At 64.6% G+C, this 17,125-nt stretch overlaps 1 protein-coding gene across 1 annotated transcript; it reads right to left on the reverse strand.

The window, feature by feature from the left end:
• Window positions 1-301: 301 nt before the first annotated feature.
• HS3ST2 (heparan sulfate-glucosamine 3-sulfotransferase 2) lies at window positions 302-11,588 on the reverse strand. The gene is made up of 2 exons (XM_074919247.1): window positions 11,039-11,588; window positions 302-1,512 (listed from the first exon to the last, which is right to left on the reverse strand). The coding sequence occupies exons 1-2, from the start codon at window positions 11,503-11,505 to the stop codon at window positions 894-896; spliced, it is 1,086 nt and encodes a 361-aa protein (XP_074775348.1). The 5' UTR covers window positions 11,506-11,588; the 3' UTR covers window positions 302-893.
• Between the last annotated feature and the right edge of the window lie 5,537 nt (window positions 11,589-17,125).

The following is a 17,125-nucleotide window of genomic DNA, read 5'->3' on the forward strand; positions in this document are numbered from 1 at the left end:
GATCGCTGCGGGATGGGATGGGAGGGGATGGGATGGGACGGGATGGGATGGGGTGGGGTGGGGTGGGATGGGACGGGATGGGACGAGATGGGATGGGATGGGATGGGATGGGATGGGACAGGATGGGATGGGGCCGTGCCTGCGGGTGCTCCCACGGCCCCGGCAGCGGCGCAGGGGCAGCAGTGCCGCAGGGGCTTCCCAGCCTCGCCCTAAGAAAAGCCGATGCAGAGGGACCGGTGGTAGCCGCCTTTATTTACACAAAGGGATCACATGCTGAACAAGGACGCTAGTGCCACTGAAGTACCCGTAACAGCAGGATTCTGTGCTTTATTCACAGGACAAAATATCGGTACAACATTTTTCATAGACTTCTTTTTTCAAGCAGATACATCTCACTGTCCTCATGGTTACACACTGCGCGTAAGTGACAAAAGGCAAAGTGGAGCGGCCAGAGCTCTGCCCGCCCAGCACTGCAGCGGGACGCGGCCCCACGGGGACAGCCCCACGGCCGGGGGGTCCGGGAGCGCCCCTTCACTTCGGGACACGGAGGAGGGAGGTGCTTTGGAGCAGCCCGCGCACAGGCTGCAGGACAGGGCCATCCCCGGGGACCATGTGGTGGTAAAAGCAAATGGGACCCCACGGAGCAAACCACGGCGCTGCGACCTGCTGGGATGGGCCGCGCCTGGTGGGCACTCACCCCATGGCAGCAGGACTCTGGGTCTTCCCCCATCCCGGCTCGCCCGGGAGCATCCCGGCCTCCCGAGGGCCGGAGAAGCCCGTCACCTGCTTCTGCTCGTGGATTCTGGCCCGGGGGGGTCCTGGCTCCAGCCCCCCTGGGCCCCCCCTCATGGAAGCCCACAGCCTCGCATCACCGCAGCTCTGCTCCCGGACACTTATTCCCACCTGAAGTCCTGCCCGACTGTTTCATAGAATTTGATATTATAAGGTCTATAAAAGTCCCGAAGCTGCTCGATCACCTCGGGGTCTATCTGCACGTGAGTCCTGCCTTTGGACTTGCCCAGGCAGCGAGGCAAGCCGCTGCTCTCCGACTTTTTCAGGCAAGGGAAGCCTTTCGTCTTGTTGAAGTAGAAGTGCTTGTCCGTGATAACCCGTTTGATGCCCAGGAAGTCCTGGACTTTGCCCATCTCCCCGGCTGGGTCCGTGATCAGCTTCTCTCCGCTGACAAAGTGGATCTGGGAGAGGGGGAAGTACTGGAGCCAGCTCTCCAGGTGCACGGCGTACATCCCGATGCGGATGGCGTTCCAGGAGGTGTCCACCAGCCCCAGGGTCCGGTTGCGGAAGGACAGCCCCTCGAAGGTGGGGATGTCCGGCTTCTTGGAGAGCGTCTGCGTGTAGTCCGAGATGGCCCGGGTGACCGGGTTCCTCACCACCACGATCAGCTTCGTGTCCCGGGACATGTTGAAGATCCGCCGTGGTGCCTCCTTGGTGACGAAGTAGCTGGGGGTCTTCTCCACCGTGATCTGGCTGTCGAGCGTTCGCGGCATCAGGCTCCTGCAAGCGAAGCAGAAGGTGATGGTGAGGAAGGAGCCGGGCTGGGCACCGGGAGGTGGTGTCCAGCGTGGGGCTGGGGGAGCGTCCCCTCCCAGCAGGAGAAGGCAGGCACAGCTCCCTCCTGCAGCGCTGCCGAGGGCCCCTGGCCATGGTTACTCCCGTGTCTGCACCAACCCCAGGGCCCCCCACAGACACAGCAGCACGCAGAGACGCTCCTGAGGAGGCCAGAGCCAGGCAGGACAGAGGGCAAGGTCACGGCCGGGCCACTGGGGACCCTGGGACGGCTCCATCCCCATCAGCAGCAAAGTCATTACTGATGCAAGGACAGCGCCGGAGCTGCAGTGGGAAGGGGAGCAGGTCCTGGCACGGCCGCGTCACCCCGCAGCCTGGGCTCAGCCTTTCTCCCCCCATCCCTACATGGGGAGGGGCCGGGATGCGGGAGCACGGTGGCTGCACCACACCAGCACCACGGGAAGATGTGGGGAGGGATGGATGAGGCCCCGGGGTGCTGTGCTGCTCCACCGGTGGGAGCTGGGGGCGAGGGGCTGCCCGGGGACACCGGGCTTGTGCCCACGAGGGCATCACCCGCCCGGCCAGAGACGGGTCCTGCGGGCACCAGCTGTTTCTGGCACGGGGAGCCAGGCTGCCAGGCCAGGGAGGGAGCACCAGACCAGGGGAAAACGTGGCATCCCTGCAGCCCAGCTTAGCACTAATTAAATCATTTGCTTTGACATGTGAACATCCAAATCAAATAAAAACTAATGGGATGGAAAGATTTATAAATTGGTCTTGTATTACCAGAGTCAACTATCAAATCCATTGCAGCCAGAGTCATGGCGCCACAGGGTCCCCTGGCTGGAGCGGGCAGGGAGCGGGCAGGGAGCGGGCAGGGAGCACCGGCCCCAGCACAAGGGCAGTGCCCCCCTGCTGCACCGCCCGGCAGTTCATTGCTCAGACGCATCCGCCGCGTTTCCCAGTTTCCCACTTGGCAGCACAAGCTGGGGTCTCGAGTTCACAGAGGGGCTGGTTTGGGCTCGGCTGTGCAGCACAACAGGCTGAGAGGCGCAGGCAGGTGCTGCCTGGGGAGAGTTTTATCAGGAACGGTGAATTTTTTTTAAAACGGAGCCCGGACATTTAATGCGGGGCGCGCACAGGTGCCCGGCATGGGGCAGCACTCTGGCTGCGGGAGGCTCGCAGGCGGCCTGGCCTCGGGGACCCCGGGGAGCAGGAGGGGTGTCCCTGAGCCCGTCACCTCCTGCTGCACCTTTCCGGGGGCCCAGCGGTGGGTCCCTGCTTGAGCCAGGACACTCCCCGTGAAGGTGACGTGGGGACGAGAGGAGACCGTGGTCCTGGGGGGACCAGACGAGCAGCTGGAAGAGACCCACGGAGAGAGACTGAGACGAGCCCCGAGGCCTGCGCCAGGCTGCTGGGGACAGGGCTGAGGCACCGCGCTCCCCCGGGCGCTGGCACGGGGCCGGGGTCCCCGCACGCCCCCAGAGCTGCCGCCCCATTGCCCCGCGGGCGAGGGGCCGGGGGCCGCGCGTGGGGCCGGGAGCGGGGCAGCGTGGTGGCCAGCCCAGGCACCCTCACGTGCTCTCAACCGGTTTCCTCATTTGGAAGAGAACAAACTAATTAGTTAGCATAAATTAGCAGGGCTGTTTTACAGAGGTACCTGAGCACCGACGTGGCTTAATTGGCCTTTCCCACTGCGCCGCTTCAAACCCCATAAATCCAGATTACGATTCCCATTGTTTAATGACTGTCAGGAAATGCTAATTTAGCGGCAGGCACCACGGCTGTATCTCTGCATCACAAACAAGTTTCATCATAAATCAGCACGGGACAGCTTTGTAAGTGATTCACTATTACAATATATTGGTGAAGAATCATAAAACTGCTGTTTCATTAATGGCTCATCTTCAGGCTTGTTAGACTTTCATTACGTGAGCTATTAGGTCCATGTATTCAAAAAACAAAATTACAGGTTCTAATCCATTATGAAAAACACAAAATCTCTGAATAGTAAATTACTGAAATGAGACAAGAGTTGTTTTTTTTTTTTTATATGGACTCCCAGTGTTTGCTGCTCCTGAACAACGGAGACTGCTGAGACAACAAAACACAACCTGAATAGATAAATAAATCACCAGTGAAACCATGCAAGGGGGAGAAATGTCATCCAGGCATTCATCTCTACGCTAACGGCGGGATCCCCAGGGCTGCAAGAGCGGGGAAATGCATTGCAAACTTAATTACAGTTGACTTTAAAATGATATTTTTGGACTTCTGCATTCACGGAGTTATTTGCATACAAATAGCATGTCACAGAGTTTCAGGCCCAAGGCTCGAACGTTTAGGTGGGAGGGCTCTCGGTGGCCGGCTCGCAGTGGCCTGTGGCCAGGGCTCGGGCAGGAGCCGCTCCCGCCGCAGGGACCCGTCCTGGGCACCTGCAACCTCGGCAAAGCTCCCAGCCGGGCTCGGCCCCGGGTCCCGGCACACGCTGGGCGAGGCGCTGCCAGGGGTGCCAGACCTGCCGCCAGCGCGGTGGCGGTGACAGTGACATGTCGGCGATGCTGGCGGGGAGGGACGGCTGGAGCACTCACGGGGTGCAGAGAGGAGCCCCAGACCCGCCGCTCACCCCCCGCGTGCCGAGGGTCAGCGGAGCCGCCTCCTGCTCCAGGGACGGGGACGCGGGGAGGGGGATGGCGTGGTGGCTGCCCCCATGACCCTGCTCGATTATGGGTCTCCCCGCGATGGCAGAGCTGGGGGGTCCCCTCTGCCGCAGGAGGGGCGGGGTGTGGCTTTGGTGGCCGCGAGGGCAGCCCGAAGCTGCTGCCCTTGGCCCCAGCACCCCCTCCAAGCCCTCCGGCTCCCCGGCATGAGCCCCCGCACCGAATCCTGGGGATGGGAATCTGCGATGCGGCAGAATCGGAGGTCAAAAACGCGGATGCTGAGGGAACACCAGAGCAGTTCGGCACAGAAATCATCAGGGATGTAGGGGAGCAAACTCCACCCCGGCCTCGCAGCAAGGAGCAGCCTGTCCCTGCCCTGCACCCGCCTCCCTCAGAGAGAAGAGCTCAGAGAGAGCTCCCTGCCCCGGCGAGAGCTGCTGCCCGCTCCGCTGCCCGCTCCGCTGCCCGCTCCCATCCACAGGTGCCGTTCAGCAGCCACAGGCTTTTCACTTCACCCGTTCCCATTGCTCCCGCCAGGGAGGGGGATGCTCTGACCAGCCAAGAGGTGTTTAATCATCAGGGGTGTCACAGGTCCCCCCAGGACAGTCTGTCAGTCGGGAGCTGCAGGCACGTGTGTGACGACACCCTGCAAACACGCACACACACGCACACACACGCACACACACACCCCCAGGACTGGGCCCCCACGCAGCAGGACCTACTGGGCGTACTGGGGGGAGTGGGGGGCATCCCTGGTGCCAGCCACATGCCCCGCTCGACGCACCACTCTGTCTGGAGAGACGGCATTCGCTCCTCTGGAATTAGAGGTTGTTTTCATTGCAGTTACTCAGTTCTTAAAGCCCTTTTAGTGCCATTTGAAACGGGCACTAACGCTCCCGTCCAACCTGCGGAATCAGAGGCTGGAGGGGGAGGCATGTCAGGTACCTCCAGCGGCTGGCACGGCCCCGGGACAGCCCCCACGGCCCCACGGCTGTGGGGCGGCAGCGAGCGCGGCCCCGTGCGACGGCAGCGCCTCGCCCCGAAGGAGTTAACGTCTCACCAGCACCTTTCCTAGACCTGAATTATTAATTTTTTTATAATCCGCCTTTGGGCACCCTGCAGCCCCTACAACACTCCCACATTAAAGAAACATGTGCTCCCTCGCTGGCTGCGCTGCTTTGATGTCGAACATGCGTGAAACACTCTCCAAGGGAGGAATTTGTACAAAAATTCATCAGGCGATTGAGATATTGCAGGTAAGTGTGTGTGGGAGAGCGCCCAGCCGAGAACCCCGTAACGGCCCCGGCCGGTCCCTCCAGCCAGCCCGCGGGCTGCGGGGCAGAGCAGGGAGCTCCCGGGGAAATATTCTCCTGAGCAGGTCGCTGCGCGCCAGGACGTGGCGGGCACAGCCCGGGCTCTCCTCAGCGGCTGCAGGCTGACGTGTGCGTAATCCTGGGCTCCATCCACTCATCGGCATAAAAGCAAATGTTTAATTTGGCAAAAACCCCGAGCGCTGGCTCTCATGACGAGGGTTGTGCACTCTCCCTCTTCCAGCTGCTGCCGCAGGCTCAGGGCTGCATCGGGGCACGGCCAGGGCGAGGGGAGGCACCAGGCTAGGACCAGAACCCCCCAGCACAAGGGAGCACCCGCTCCCGGCGGGGCCGGAGGGGCTGGGGCTCGCAGGGCGGCGGCGGGGTCACCGACATCTTGGGGACGAGCACGGAAACTCTTCCAAGAGCACAGACTGGCAGCGGGGTGGGCCCGTAGGACCGTGCCACCCTGACCCGACGGCAGGTCCCCTCCCCTCGCCCCCTCGGCCAGAGCTGGGGATGGCACCGCCACAACCCCACCGGCAACGGCGGAGCGAGCCCGGCTGCTGCCCGGGAGTCGGCACTGCAGCAGGAGTCTGCCCCCGAGCCCCCTGCCCGCTGCCGAGGGGGCTGTGCCGTGCCGTGCCGTGCCGTGCCATGCCGTGCCGTGCCACACCGCACCGTGCAGGCAGCTGACAGCCACTACTAGCTCTCCCCTGGGCTCAGCAGGACCGCGGCAGCATCAGTAGATGAAAGCTCAAGCAAAGCTACACGGAGGTTTAAGCAAAACTGGGTCAAGCACGCAAGAAACCGAGGTGTGAGGAAGATGAAAAGCTCTTCCCAGCTGAGTCTGGGGCACGGGGACAGCCTGGCCGAGAGCCGCACGGCTCCGAGGGTGCTCTGAGGGGAGATCCCGGCGAGGGGGCGAGGGCTGGCCCCGGGCACAGGGTCCCCCCCGCCGAGCGGGACGGACTCGCAGCCCCCGTCGATCGAGAGGCACCATGTCCACAGCCCCGCTGCCACCGCCTCGGATTTAATGACGGATCGACTGCTTTTAATAAATGTTTATGTTCAAAGAATTTACACCAGTGCTCACAGACAGCTAATGAGGGACATTTCAATGCATAAAAGCAGTGTGAACACAGTAATTAACTTTGTTGCTGATTCATTTTTAATCATTTAAACGCTCCAGAGATTCACAGTGTCCTTTAAGTCAACAAAATCTTTTCCAAAGGGCACGCTGCCGCCGCCCCTCATGCCCACGCGCCGATGGATAACCCCCATCTTCCTCAGTAACCGTCCAGCACCGACTGAGGGTCTGACAGAGCCCGAGGCCGGCGCCGAGGGGAGCGTGGCCGGGAAGCGGCGGGGGGGTGAGACCTTCCCAGCGTGGTGCCCGTGGAGCCCCGGCTGCCGCGGGGTCAGGGCAAGCAGCCCCAGCCCGGCGTGAGCCCATGGAAGGCTGGAGCCTCCCATCTCCCATTTCCAAGGCAACTCCTTCCACAGGTGAAACTTCAAAAATGAATATTCATTTTTTAAAAACCACCTAATGTGCCCCAGCTGCTGCAGCGATTCCCTAATTAAAAGCTGGTGCCGGCGATATGTTGCCCACTTGGTGATTCTTCAGAGCTCAGGAACCAACCAGACCGACCCAGCAGCGGGTCCCACAGACCCCACGTCGCGTGTGGGTGACTCCACCACGTCCAACGCACCCGCTGCCGGGGAAGCACCCGGGACACGGAGGACCCAGGGCCGCAGACACCCGTCCCCAGCCACAGAGGCCGGGGTGCTGGGGGCCCCCGAGCGCGCAAATCCCGCAGACAGCACCTCAACGGACACCCAAGGTCACCAGGGATCCACGTCCTGCGCTCGACAGCTTCACAAAGCCCCTGTGCTCACGGCCACGCCGGGCTACGGGCTGGATTTCACGCTACCAAAGGGAAGGTTAGAGCAAACTGCAGCATTTACAATCAAGGTCACGGAAGACAGAGCAGGAACACACATCATTAATACTGAAGGTTTGGCACCCTGCGTGGATTCACCTCCCGGCCCTTCTCCCACAGAAGGAAGCCCTCTGGGGCCTGAGCAAGGGTCTCTACGGCACCCGGGCCCCCCCGGAGGAGGGCAGGGCAGGACCGCTGCCCGCAGACGGAGGCAAGGCAGCGGCCAGGAAAGCCCCACACAAACGTCTCCACTGGAGGTTTCATACCCGCTCCTCAGAGCCAGGGCACTCTCTGAAGTCAAGGAAATTTCAAAGCATCCTTGAAGCTTGCTGCCTTCCTCTCTTCTTACTAATTAACTTTAGCAAAATGCACTGTCAGTCAAGCCCACAAAACAGTCCGTGTTGTTGGGCAAAGCCTAATGGGCTCCCATTTGTGTGAGAGCCAACCCTGCCATTAGCAGAGCGCAATTAGTGAGGCGGAGTGCGGGAGCGGGTTCGCACGCTCCCTCCTCTCCCTCCCACGGGCGGGGGGACAGGGGACGGCGCAGCGATGCTGCCGCCCGGCTCCGCCGGCGCTGCCACAGCCCCAGGAGCTCCCCGAAACCGGGGGCAGCGCGGGTGGCCCCAGGGACCTGTCGCACCGGCACGTGGGGACGCCCAGGCTTGGCCCAACGCCGTCCCTGGGGCAGGACTCGGGACGGTGGATCCGTGCGGGAGCCAGATGGAACTTGCCGGGCAGGAGCTGGGCTCAGCCCGCAGCCGGCCGGCGAGGAAAAGCCCCCCTCTGAAAATAACGCTGGAGCCTCTGACAGGGTCACTCGGGAATCCCAGGGAGGAAAACTGCACCCTGAGATGCTGTAATTAGAGTCACTGCTCCAAGTTAACTGCAAATTAAACGACACCGGCTTCCCTGTGTTCTGGAAAATATTGAAGGTTATTGGCAGACGCTACCTGCAGCAGGAAAAAGCTCTATATTGAGCCTTTAGTCCAGGATTGGTAATGAATCGATATTCCCCAGTAGCTGGCTGTTTGGTTTCAGTTCTCTTAAAACAGATCTTGCTAAAAATACCTTTCCTGTAGTGTATCTGTAGCTAATGAGGTGGATTAGAGGCTGATGGGAACTGGAGATGGCACGGGCGTTTGGGGCTGGTGGGCAGGCAGCTCCCGGGCAGAGGGGCCGGGCTCTGCCCAGCGTGTGCCGACCCCGAGCGGAGCCAGCCCCGGCTGCCCGGGGCGCAGGAGGCCCCGTCCAGGCAGCAGCTGTGAGCAAACACGACATTTGGAGCCGGCAAGGACAGGCGGATCAGGAGATGTCCCCTCCCGCTGCTTCTGCCACGGCTGCCGCCTCAGAGCAGAGCCGAGGCCGGGAGAACGTGGGAAAACAGGCACCGATGTCTCCGGAGTGTCGCAGGGGCTCAGCTCTGAGGCCGCTCGCAGCCGCATCGAAGACTTGGTCCCTCTGGTCGGGGGCACGAGGTGGGCAGGACGGAGCCAGGCTCTGCTCCCGACAGGGAAAGCCTCTGCCCTTCCGAGGGGTCTGTGCTCTGGGCTACTTGTAGAGACCCCCCAAGCACGGGAGCTTCACCTCTCCCCGGCTGGGCAGGCGGGCTCTGCCCTTCCCCGGGACGCGGCCGTCGGCACCACCCGGCTCTCCCCGGCCTCTTGGCAGAGCGACAGGAGCTCATCGCGCTGCGGGTTAGACCTGCTCCGCATTTAATTGCTCCACTTGCAAGGAGGAAAATCAATTCCACGTTTTATACATTAGCAGCCTCTGTGCTTAAGTTTTGGCACATTTGTGAGGTTAAAAAAAAAAAAAGAAAAAAGCGATAAAACCAGGGAAGTGTCATTTAATTGTTTTAGCTGAACTAATTTGGAGGCTCCGCTGCTCCGGCATGATCTCTCCATCGATCCCGACACGGAGCCAGGCCCGGGGCCGCACGCTGCTCGCCTGGCCGTGCCCCATCGCTCCCCCACCTTGCTCGGCAGCTGCCGGTCACCGCGGCCACTCGCTGTCACAGGCCGTGTCCCCCCACGCGCGGGCGAGCCCCTTCCCAGGGAGGATCCCAGGCTGAGATGAGGTCGGCCGCTCGCCCCCGCAGCCCCCCGGCACCGAGGTGTGGGCAGCCCCGGATCGCCCCCACCGACCGTGCGCGGGGAGCACAAGAGCCCAGGACTGCGGGGGGGACCCCAGCTCAGGACTGGGGGGGGGGGGGGTTGGCTTCGCAGCCAGGCGCTGGGCACACGCAGCTCCCCCCTGGGCGAGGGGCTCAGCTGGGAGCTGTGTCCCGCTCCATCGCCCGTCCCGCCGCGCTGACGCCCTTTAGCGAAGGCGCCGCTGCCTCTGCCCGGCTGCGCTGCGCCCGGCTCCTGGAATGGGGTGGGGGAGGATGGGGGACAGCGACTGATGGCGGGGGGATGACACAGACCCCCAAGGAGTGAGAGCATGCGAAGGACACAGCCACAGCTGCTCTCGAAGGGCGGGGGGAGCGGGAAGCAGGACAGCCTTGGGATGGGGAAACAGCCTCGGCGAGCTCCACCCGCTCTGCCCGGCTCTCCCGGCACCGCCGCAAAAGGAGCCGAAGGCCTCGCCGGGCCGCAGCACGCGCTGCGCAGCGCAGCTCGGACCCGCTCCCGGTCCCCAACCGCCACGGGCGGGACTCACACCGGCCCCGCACGGTGACACACCGGGACCGGTGTCACGGTGCCTCCGGACCCGCCTGGCAGCCAGCGAGCGCTGCCCGGCTCTGAGCAGGGGACATCCCGCTGCCAAGGTGAGGCGAGGGCGGCCCTGCGGCTGCCTCTCCCCTGGGCGAGCTCGCAGGCGGCCGTGGCCAGGCCGAGCCCTCCTCTGCCTCCCGAGGCCGATGCCCTGCCCGGGGGCAGCCCAGGCACCCCTGTGCCGGCTCGGACACGGCGAGCGCGGGGCCACGGGCCGGAGACAAGCCCACGGGTGCCGTGACCCGCTCACACGGGCACTCGCTGCCCTCCACGAGCCCCCCCGAGCTCCTCACAAAAGCCTTCGCTGAAAGGAAAACCCCACCATCTCCTGCTGGTTCTCGGGAGGTTCTTGGAGCTCTCGGCCAGACCCAGCGTGAGTTTGGAGACACGATGGTGGGGGACGGTCCCTCTCGCAGATAAACCCGACGGCGGGGGGGTGCCGCGGTGCTCGGGGCGGGGCTGCGGGGAGGGTCGGGGCCGTGGGCCCCTCATCCCTCGTGTTCTGGAGGCCCCGCCACTCAGGTGGGTGTTTCCTGGGGTGGGATGGGAGCCCTGAGCCGCTCCCGGCAGGGCTGGGCGGCTCCCGCCGTTCCGTGCCCGCTGGGGGGGACACACGGAGCCGGGCACGGCGGGGGCACGGCTGCTCTGCCCGGGCCCCGCTCCGCACTGCGGGACGTGCAGGAGGAGGAGGAGGAGGAGGAGGAAGCACTCCCGGAGCGCGGCTGTGCCACGGCACAAGGACCGTCCGGCGCCGCGGGACACGGCGGGACCCGCCGCGGACACGAGGGGACCCGAGACCCGCGGCCGCCCCGAAGGCGCCGGGAGGGGCGGGATGGGGGTGGGGGCGGCCCGTGGATGTCCCGCCGCGGGGGGGTGTCCCTCACCTGTACCACTCCAGCCCGCGGTCGTAGTTCCTGTCGAAGAAGTGGGGCTCGGTGCCCAGGGCGCGCACGTCGGGGTGCACCCGGATGAACTCCAGCACGGCGCGGGTCCCCCCCTTCTTGACGCCCACCACGATGGCCTGCGGCAGGCGCTTGGCGCCCGGGCGGGCCGGCCCGGGGGGGCTGCCGGCCGGCGGCGGGGGGGGCTCCGGCTCCGGGGGGCGGCCCGGGGGCTGGGCGGGGGGCGGCCGCCCGCACGGCCGCGACTTCTGCAGAAGTTTCTTGGCGGCGGCGGCGGGGCGGGGGGGCGCGCAGCGGGCGCGGGGCGCGGGGGGGCCGCCGCCGCAGCAGCAGAGGAGGCTGTAGCAGAGGTAGGAGCAGGAGAGCGACAGCGTGAAGAGGACGAGGACGCCCCGCGCCAGCCGCCGGGACGGAGCCGGAGCCCGCCCGCTCGGCGCCCTATGCGCCATGGCTCCATGGGGCCGCGCCGCCGGGCATGGCCCGGCCCGGCCCGGCGCGGCTCGGCGGGGCGAGCCGCTGCCCCCGGGGCCGCCCGGGGGGGCTGCGCCCGCCGCCCCGGCCCCTGCGCGCCCCCCCCGCCGCCGCCGCGGCTCCCATCCCCGGCGGGCGCGGCGCTCGGACGGCGGCGGCTCCGGCTCCCGCCTCCGCGGGAAGTGCCGGGGCAGAGGCGGCTGCGCTGCTATTTAAGGGGCCGCCTGACGTCAGCTCCTCCCGGAGCCCCCGCGATCGCTCGGCGGCCGCAGCCTCCCCCGGGCCGGGCCGGGGGCTCCCGCCGCCCCGAGCCCTCCGCCCCGGGACCGGGGGGCCGCTCCCCCGCGGAGCCCGGCGCTGCCCTGCCCGGCCCCGGTGCGAGCATCCCGGGCGGTCCCCCGGGCAGCCCCGCACCGGCAGCGAGCCCTCGGCGGTGCGGGGCCGGGAGGGGGCCCCCGCGGCTGCCTCCGCCGGGACCGGGGCCGCTCAGCCCCGCACCGGCATCCTGCGGGGGGTGCGGGGGGGCGCCCCGCAGGGCAGCAGCGGCTCCTCGCCCCCGGCAAGGGCAGGGAGAGCCGCCACCGGGGAGCGCGGCGGGAGGGCTCGGGGCCGATGCGCGACTCCGGCCCCTGCGCCAGGCCGGGGACGCGCCGCCGCGCCCGGGGGGGGGGGTCGTGGCGCCCTACAAGCAGCCCGGCCCGGGACCACCAGAAGGAGAAGCAGGGGCCGTGGCAGGGCGCGGATCGCTGCGCCGTCCCCCCGCTCCCTTCCCCGCCAGCCCCGGGTGCTGCGCGGCTGCTCCCGCAGGGCTGCGGGCGTGCGGCACCGCTCTCACGGTGACCGTCGCCGTCCCCGCGTCCTCAGCTCTGGGAGCTCCCTCAGCTGCGGAAAAAACTACTTGTCTCGTTACTTGGGAAGGAGGATGGCGATAGAGGCAGACAGGCAGAAGCGCCAGCCCAGCACAAGCCAGGATGCTGCCAGCTCCCTGGCGGGCACTCCCGGGGGGGTGTGGGGGGTGAGGTGTCCCCTCGTGCAGCACCCAGGAACGCGGGGCCGGTGCGAAGACGGAAAAACCATCTGGAAAGCAGCGCCGTCACCAGCGGCCCCTCCGCCCTGCACTGGCGCGGTGGATCGCACCTCCCTGGCGTTTGAACAGTTTGTTAGGGAAGGAAGAGTCTGCTGGCTGAGGAGAGCTGGAGCGGAGGACGGGAGCCGGGGGCCCAGCTCAGCCCCCTGCCCCCGCGGGGGTCTCACACTTGGGGCGTTCGGTGCCGTGTTTGCGGCTCCGGGCACCAGCAGCTCCTGCAGGGCCAGGCTGGGCGCAGGGGGGGCAAGGTGGGGAGGCAGAGCCAGGCTGGGCCTTCGCCCGGGCCGCGCGGCCTCCATCCCAGGCGAGCGGCCAGTGGCCCCGACGGAGCCCACGGGGCTCCAGCCCCTCGGCCGGGGCCGCTGCCCTTCCCCGGGCAGGAGCGGGGCGCGGGGCTGGGCCGTGGCGGGCTGCCCGGCAGCGCGGGAGGTGTCCATCGCTCGGTTCCGCTCCATGACAAACTGCCAAATCTGTGGAAAAGTTGGGTTTTCCATTTTTAGCCGTTTTATTGCCTCCATGTGGTGATCCAGCCTCGGCAGCAAACACATTGCTTAAGCATGAACATTAGAGGCGTCTGGATAAATAAAGCGGGTGTGGATGCCTAGACACCTCCAGGTTTCTCTGCTCGCAAGGGAGAAATGTTTTGTGAAGCTGACAATCTTCCTCCCAGTCTTTGTATCTTTGCAGGGCACGTCTTTCCCATGACATGTTTGCTGTTTACCCCCCACTCCACATAAACAACAGCTTTCGGGTGCTCTCGGCACGCTCCCAGCACGCTCCCAGCCCTGTCACCTGCGCTAACAGGAGCCCCCGGAGCGGGCCCCGAGTGGGATCCCCCCGCGGGGGGGGGACAGGGCCCCATGCACCTGCCGGAGCTGCCCCGGGATGGCGGGAGGAAGGAGCCCCTGAAGGGCTGCCGAGGTGCCCCTCTCCGCAGCACAGGGGCTGGGGGGTGGCTGCGAGTGATGCAGAAGGTCCTGCGCCCCCCTCTGCCCCCCCTTCACCCGTTCCTGAACCGAGCTGGCGCCGCTGCGTTTTGCTGCCAGCCTTACACCTTCCTCTGTCTTTTCTCCACTGCCATTACCCCTTCTCACAGTCCCACGGGTGCCCCCCTCTCCCCCTCACCTCTCCGGGGTTCCTGGCTCTCTCCCCAAGCTGATCTTTCCCATCTGTCCTCCTCCATCGCTCCCAAGGTCTCCAATCTCCCTGCTGGGGTGGGAGTTACCAAAGCAGCTCGAGCCCCACTGCCCGGCCCAGCATTACCCCCGAGGGCCCCTCACAGGCCGGCTGCAGCTCACCCGCGGTCCTGGGTGCTGGTTTGCCCCTGGACACTTTCTCCAAGTGCCCCCAGGAAGCCCCTCCTGCTCCCCCCTTCCCACCCTGCCCGAGCAGTGCCCAGCTCACAGGACCACAGGGGCCAAGCCCGGACAGCACTTGTGACACAAACACTGTGGAAGGGATTTGGAGTGTGTCCTTGTCCCCCAGCCCTTTTGCTTTGCCCCCCCCCCCCCCCATCCCAGGCACCGACCACCCCGGGCCATGGACTGACAGCAGGCGAGAGCCACTGCCGAGGGGCTCCCAGCTTGGGGGGGTCACCGGGGGGGACCCAGTCCGAGGGCTCATCCCAAGCACAGGCAGGCCAAGAGAGAACAGCTGCAGAAATGTAGAGATCCGAAGATTTTTACAGAAATACACAAAGAAAGTCTGTGCTAGGAGCACATGAAACCTATGGGAAAAAAGGGGAGCAATAAATGCATACTGGAAATAGCAAATAAGATTAAAGGTGGTATTCTGCCCTTGATGTCTTCAGGTTGTAGGCAGAAGAGATCAAGGTTAGAATCTATTTCCAGAGTCAGAAAAAAGCCCTCAGGGCCAAAGTGTCACTGTTAATCCAGTTTTCTGTGTCTAATATGTATGTCATTACCAACCTTTGGGTTCTGGGCTGACAAGCTGCCACCTTCCTTGGTGCTGGGAGCTGACGGCTGAGCGGTACATGTACCTGGGGGGTTCTGCTGGGCTGAGCCCCACGGCCCTGGCAGTGCCCTTGAACGCCGGCACAAAGCCCCCGCCGCGGGGGCTGCTGCTCGGGCATCAACCCCTTCTCCCTGTCCTGGCTGGAGCTCTAAAAAGGAGATTTTGGTGTTTTGCAGCTGGGAAGAGGAGGAGCGAGGGGCACAGCCGAGCCAGGCCCGTGGGCAGCAGTGGGGGGCCGGGAGGGTGCGAGGATGGGGGTTGGGGCTGATGGTGCTCAGAGACCTGCGACACGTCCCTGGGCCACCGCGGGCACCGTGGTGGGACACACGCAGCAGGACCTGGCCAGTCCCACACTCCGGGACTCTTCCCTCCCGCCCCAGCCAACGCCAAAAGCTCTGGCGTCACCGCAGCAGCCGTCAGCGCTCGGATGGTTCTTCCCCCCTTCCCCCCCCCCCCCGAGAGCCCCAGGCTGGGGGGGGCGGGGGACAGAGGCGATGCGAGTCCCATCAGCTAATGGCACCTCAGGTGCCCGGGCCCCAGAGCCGCTTCCCAAGGCTGATCCCGGCTCCCGCAGCCCCTCGGCTCACATCACCCGCTCAGCGCGGCCGGCAGGGCGCCCAGATCAAGTGTGGGGGTGTGGGGGCTCCCAAGGGCAGCAGGGGCCGAAGGTGCCCGTCAGACAGCAGGGTGGAAGCTGAGACGTTCCGAGCTGCCTTGAATTGAGCCCGAAACTCCCGTTAAGTCTCGTTAATCAGTTGGAAAAGCACTGTATTCTGAATAAGGCCAGAAACAATAAATTTAATTTTGACTTGGACGCAAGCTACTTCGGTCCTAATTCTGAGCCTCTTGCCCAGCCGGAGCAGCCAGCCCTGGCCATGCTGCACAAACTCATTTGATTCTGAAATGCATTTTTAAGCAGGATGGAGTGGTGCTTAAAAGCTAAATGGCTTCCCCCGGCTGTAATCACTGCTAGCGGAGTCCCGGAATGAAAGGGATAAAGTCTGGGGGCGGGGGGAGGCTTTAATCTCCCTGAGTAGATTACAGAGATTACTGCAATTTAATCCTTACATATCTGTCACTGACGCTGCAAAGACCGTAACTGGAGGTGGGCAGGGGTGCTCCAGCACCCCCGAGCCCCTGCCCCAGCCCTGCTGCCCACCACGGAGGCGACGGCTGCTCCCACCGGGACGGGGGCTGGCACCACAGCGGCGGCAGCTGCCACAGGACCACGGGCTGAATCCTGCCCGCGGAGCTGGGCACCTCCTGGCTGCGCTGGGGCTGGAGGGGCACGAGGGCCCCAAGGAGGGAAGGGGAAGGGCCCTGGGAGTGGGCAGAGCAAGGGTGACCCCCAGGCTCTGCATGCCCTGGCCCCCAAGGGCAGCTGGATCCTCCCTCTCTCTGCCCCGAGCATCCTTCCTCCCCTCGAAGGGGCCAGGGGCACCCCCCGGTGTCAGGGGGCTCCGGGCAGCCCCCGGCTGTGTCTCGTGCCGCGGAGCCGCCGTTCGAGCCGCGGGCACAGAACGTGACGTGGCTGGCAGAGCTATCTGCACGCTGCAGCAGCCGGGGACCCTGTCACCATCCCCTGCTCCTCATCATTACACCACCACGCACGAAGCTCTCCCCGGCTCTCCGCAGCGTCTGCTTAGGTTAAATCTCATTATCATTCCTTGGGGATCACAGGGGCAGGAGCTAGTTCTCCAATAACTAGAAATATCTCTTTGGCTCACAGACCTTCACAATTATATTTAACTGCAAATGAGGAATCTGTACTCAAACACAAGCTGGTAATTTTTTTTTTTTAAAGCTTGTTTTCAGTGTCACCTCATGTTCAGCCCAGCTCTTCTGTAGCTTTATAACCTCATCCTCTCCTTATGTAAACTTTAAGGCAGAAAATAAGCATCAAGCTGCCCCATTCACACTGAAGGGAGAGAACGGGGTAATTCACACTCACTCCCATCACTGCCGCGTCCTCTGGCAGCATCACTGGGTGGAGAAGGCCTGTTCTCTTCTTCCTCACCGCACTGGGGAGACCCTCTCTGAGTGCCAGGAGGTGTCACTCCCCACGATGGAAGCCACGGGCTGGTTAAACACCCACAACAGACCAAAGGGGGTGTGTGTGTGTGCTGGCAGAGGGCTCAGCATCCCCCTAGCCCAGGGTGGGGGTGTCCCTGCAATTGTCCCAACACCAATCCACCTGCACCATCTCCTGGGGGCTGCTGGGCATCTGTGAGCCGCTCCCTCCTCTTCTGACCCCTCCAGGCAAGCAGTCCAGTGGCTCCGATGCTGGGGGGCCCTAGGAACCCCCCAAAGCCTCCCCCAAGCTCTGTGCCAGCCCATGCAGAGGAGGCCCAGGCAACACCAACCCCAGCCCTGCACTGCTGGAGCCATTTAAAGCCTCACCTGCCACCAATTTAAAGGGCCTGACTCCGCCTGGATGCTCCTCACCTGGGGTGGGGGGGCCAGAGGAGACCTGCACCCCCAGGGTCTCTCCGTGGGGCTGCTCAGTAGGGACCCGCCGCTGGCAGCCCGGGGAGGGG

This window comes from Athene noctua, chromosome 15, assembly GCF_965140245.1.
Source record: "Athene noctua chromosome 15, bAthNoc1.hap1.1, whole genome shotgun sequence".
NCBI lineage: Eukaryota > Metazoa > Chordata > Aves > Strigiformes > Strigidae > Athene > Athene noctua.

Coding starts and splice junctions, on each gene's coding strand:
- HS3ST2 (XM_074919247.1), bottom strand. CDS start 11,505: ATGGCGCATAGGGCGCCGAGCGGGCGGGCTCCGGCTCCGTCCCGGCGG. Junction 1,513..11,038: donor CGCGGGCTGGAGTGGTACAG/GTGAGGGACACC, acceptor CTTCGCTTGCAG/GAGCCTGATGCCGCGAACGC.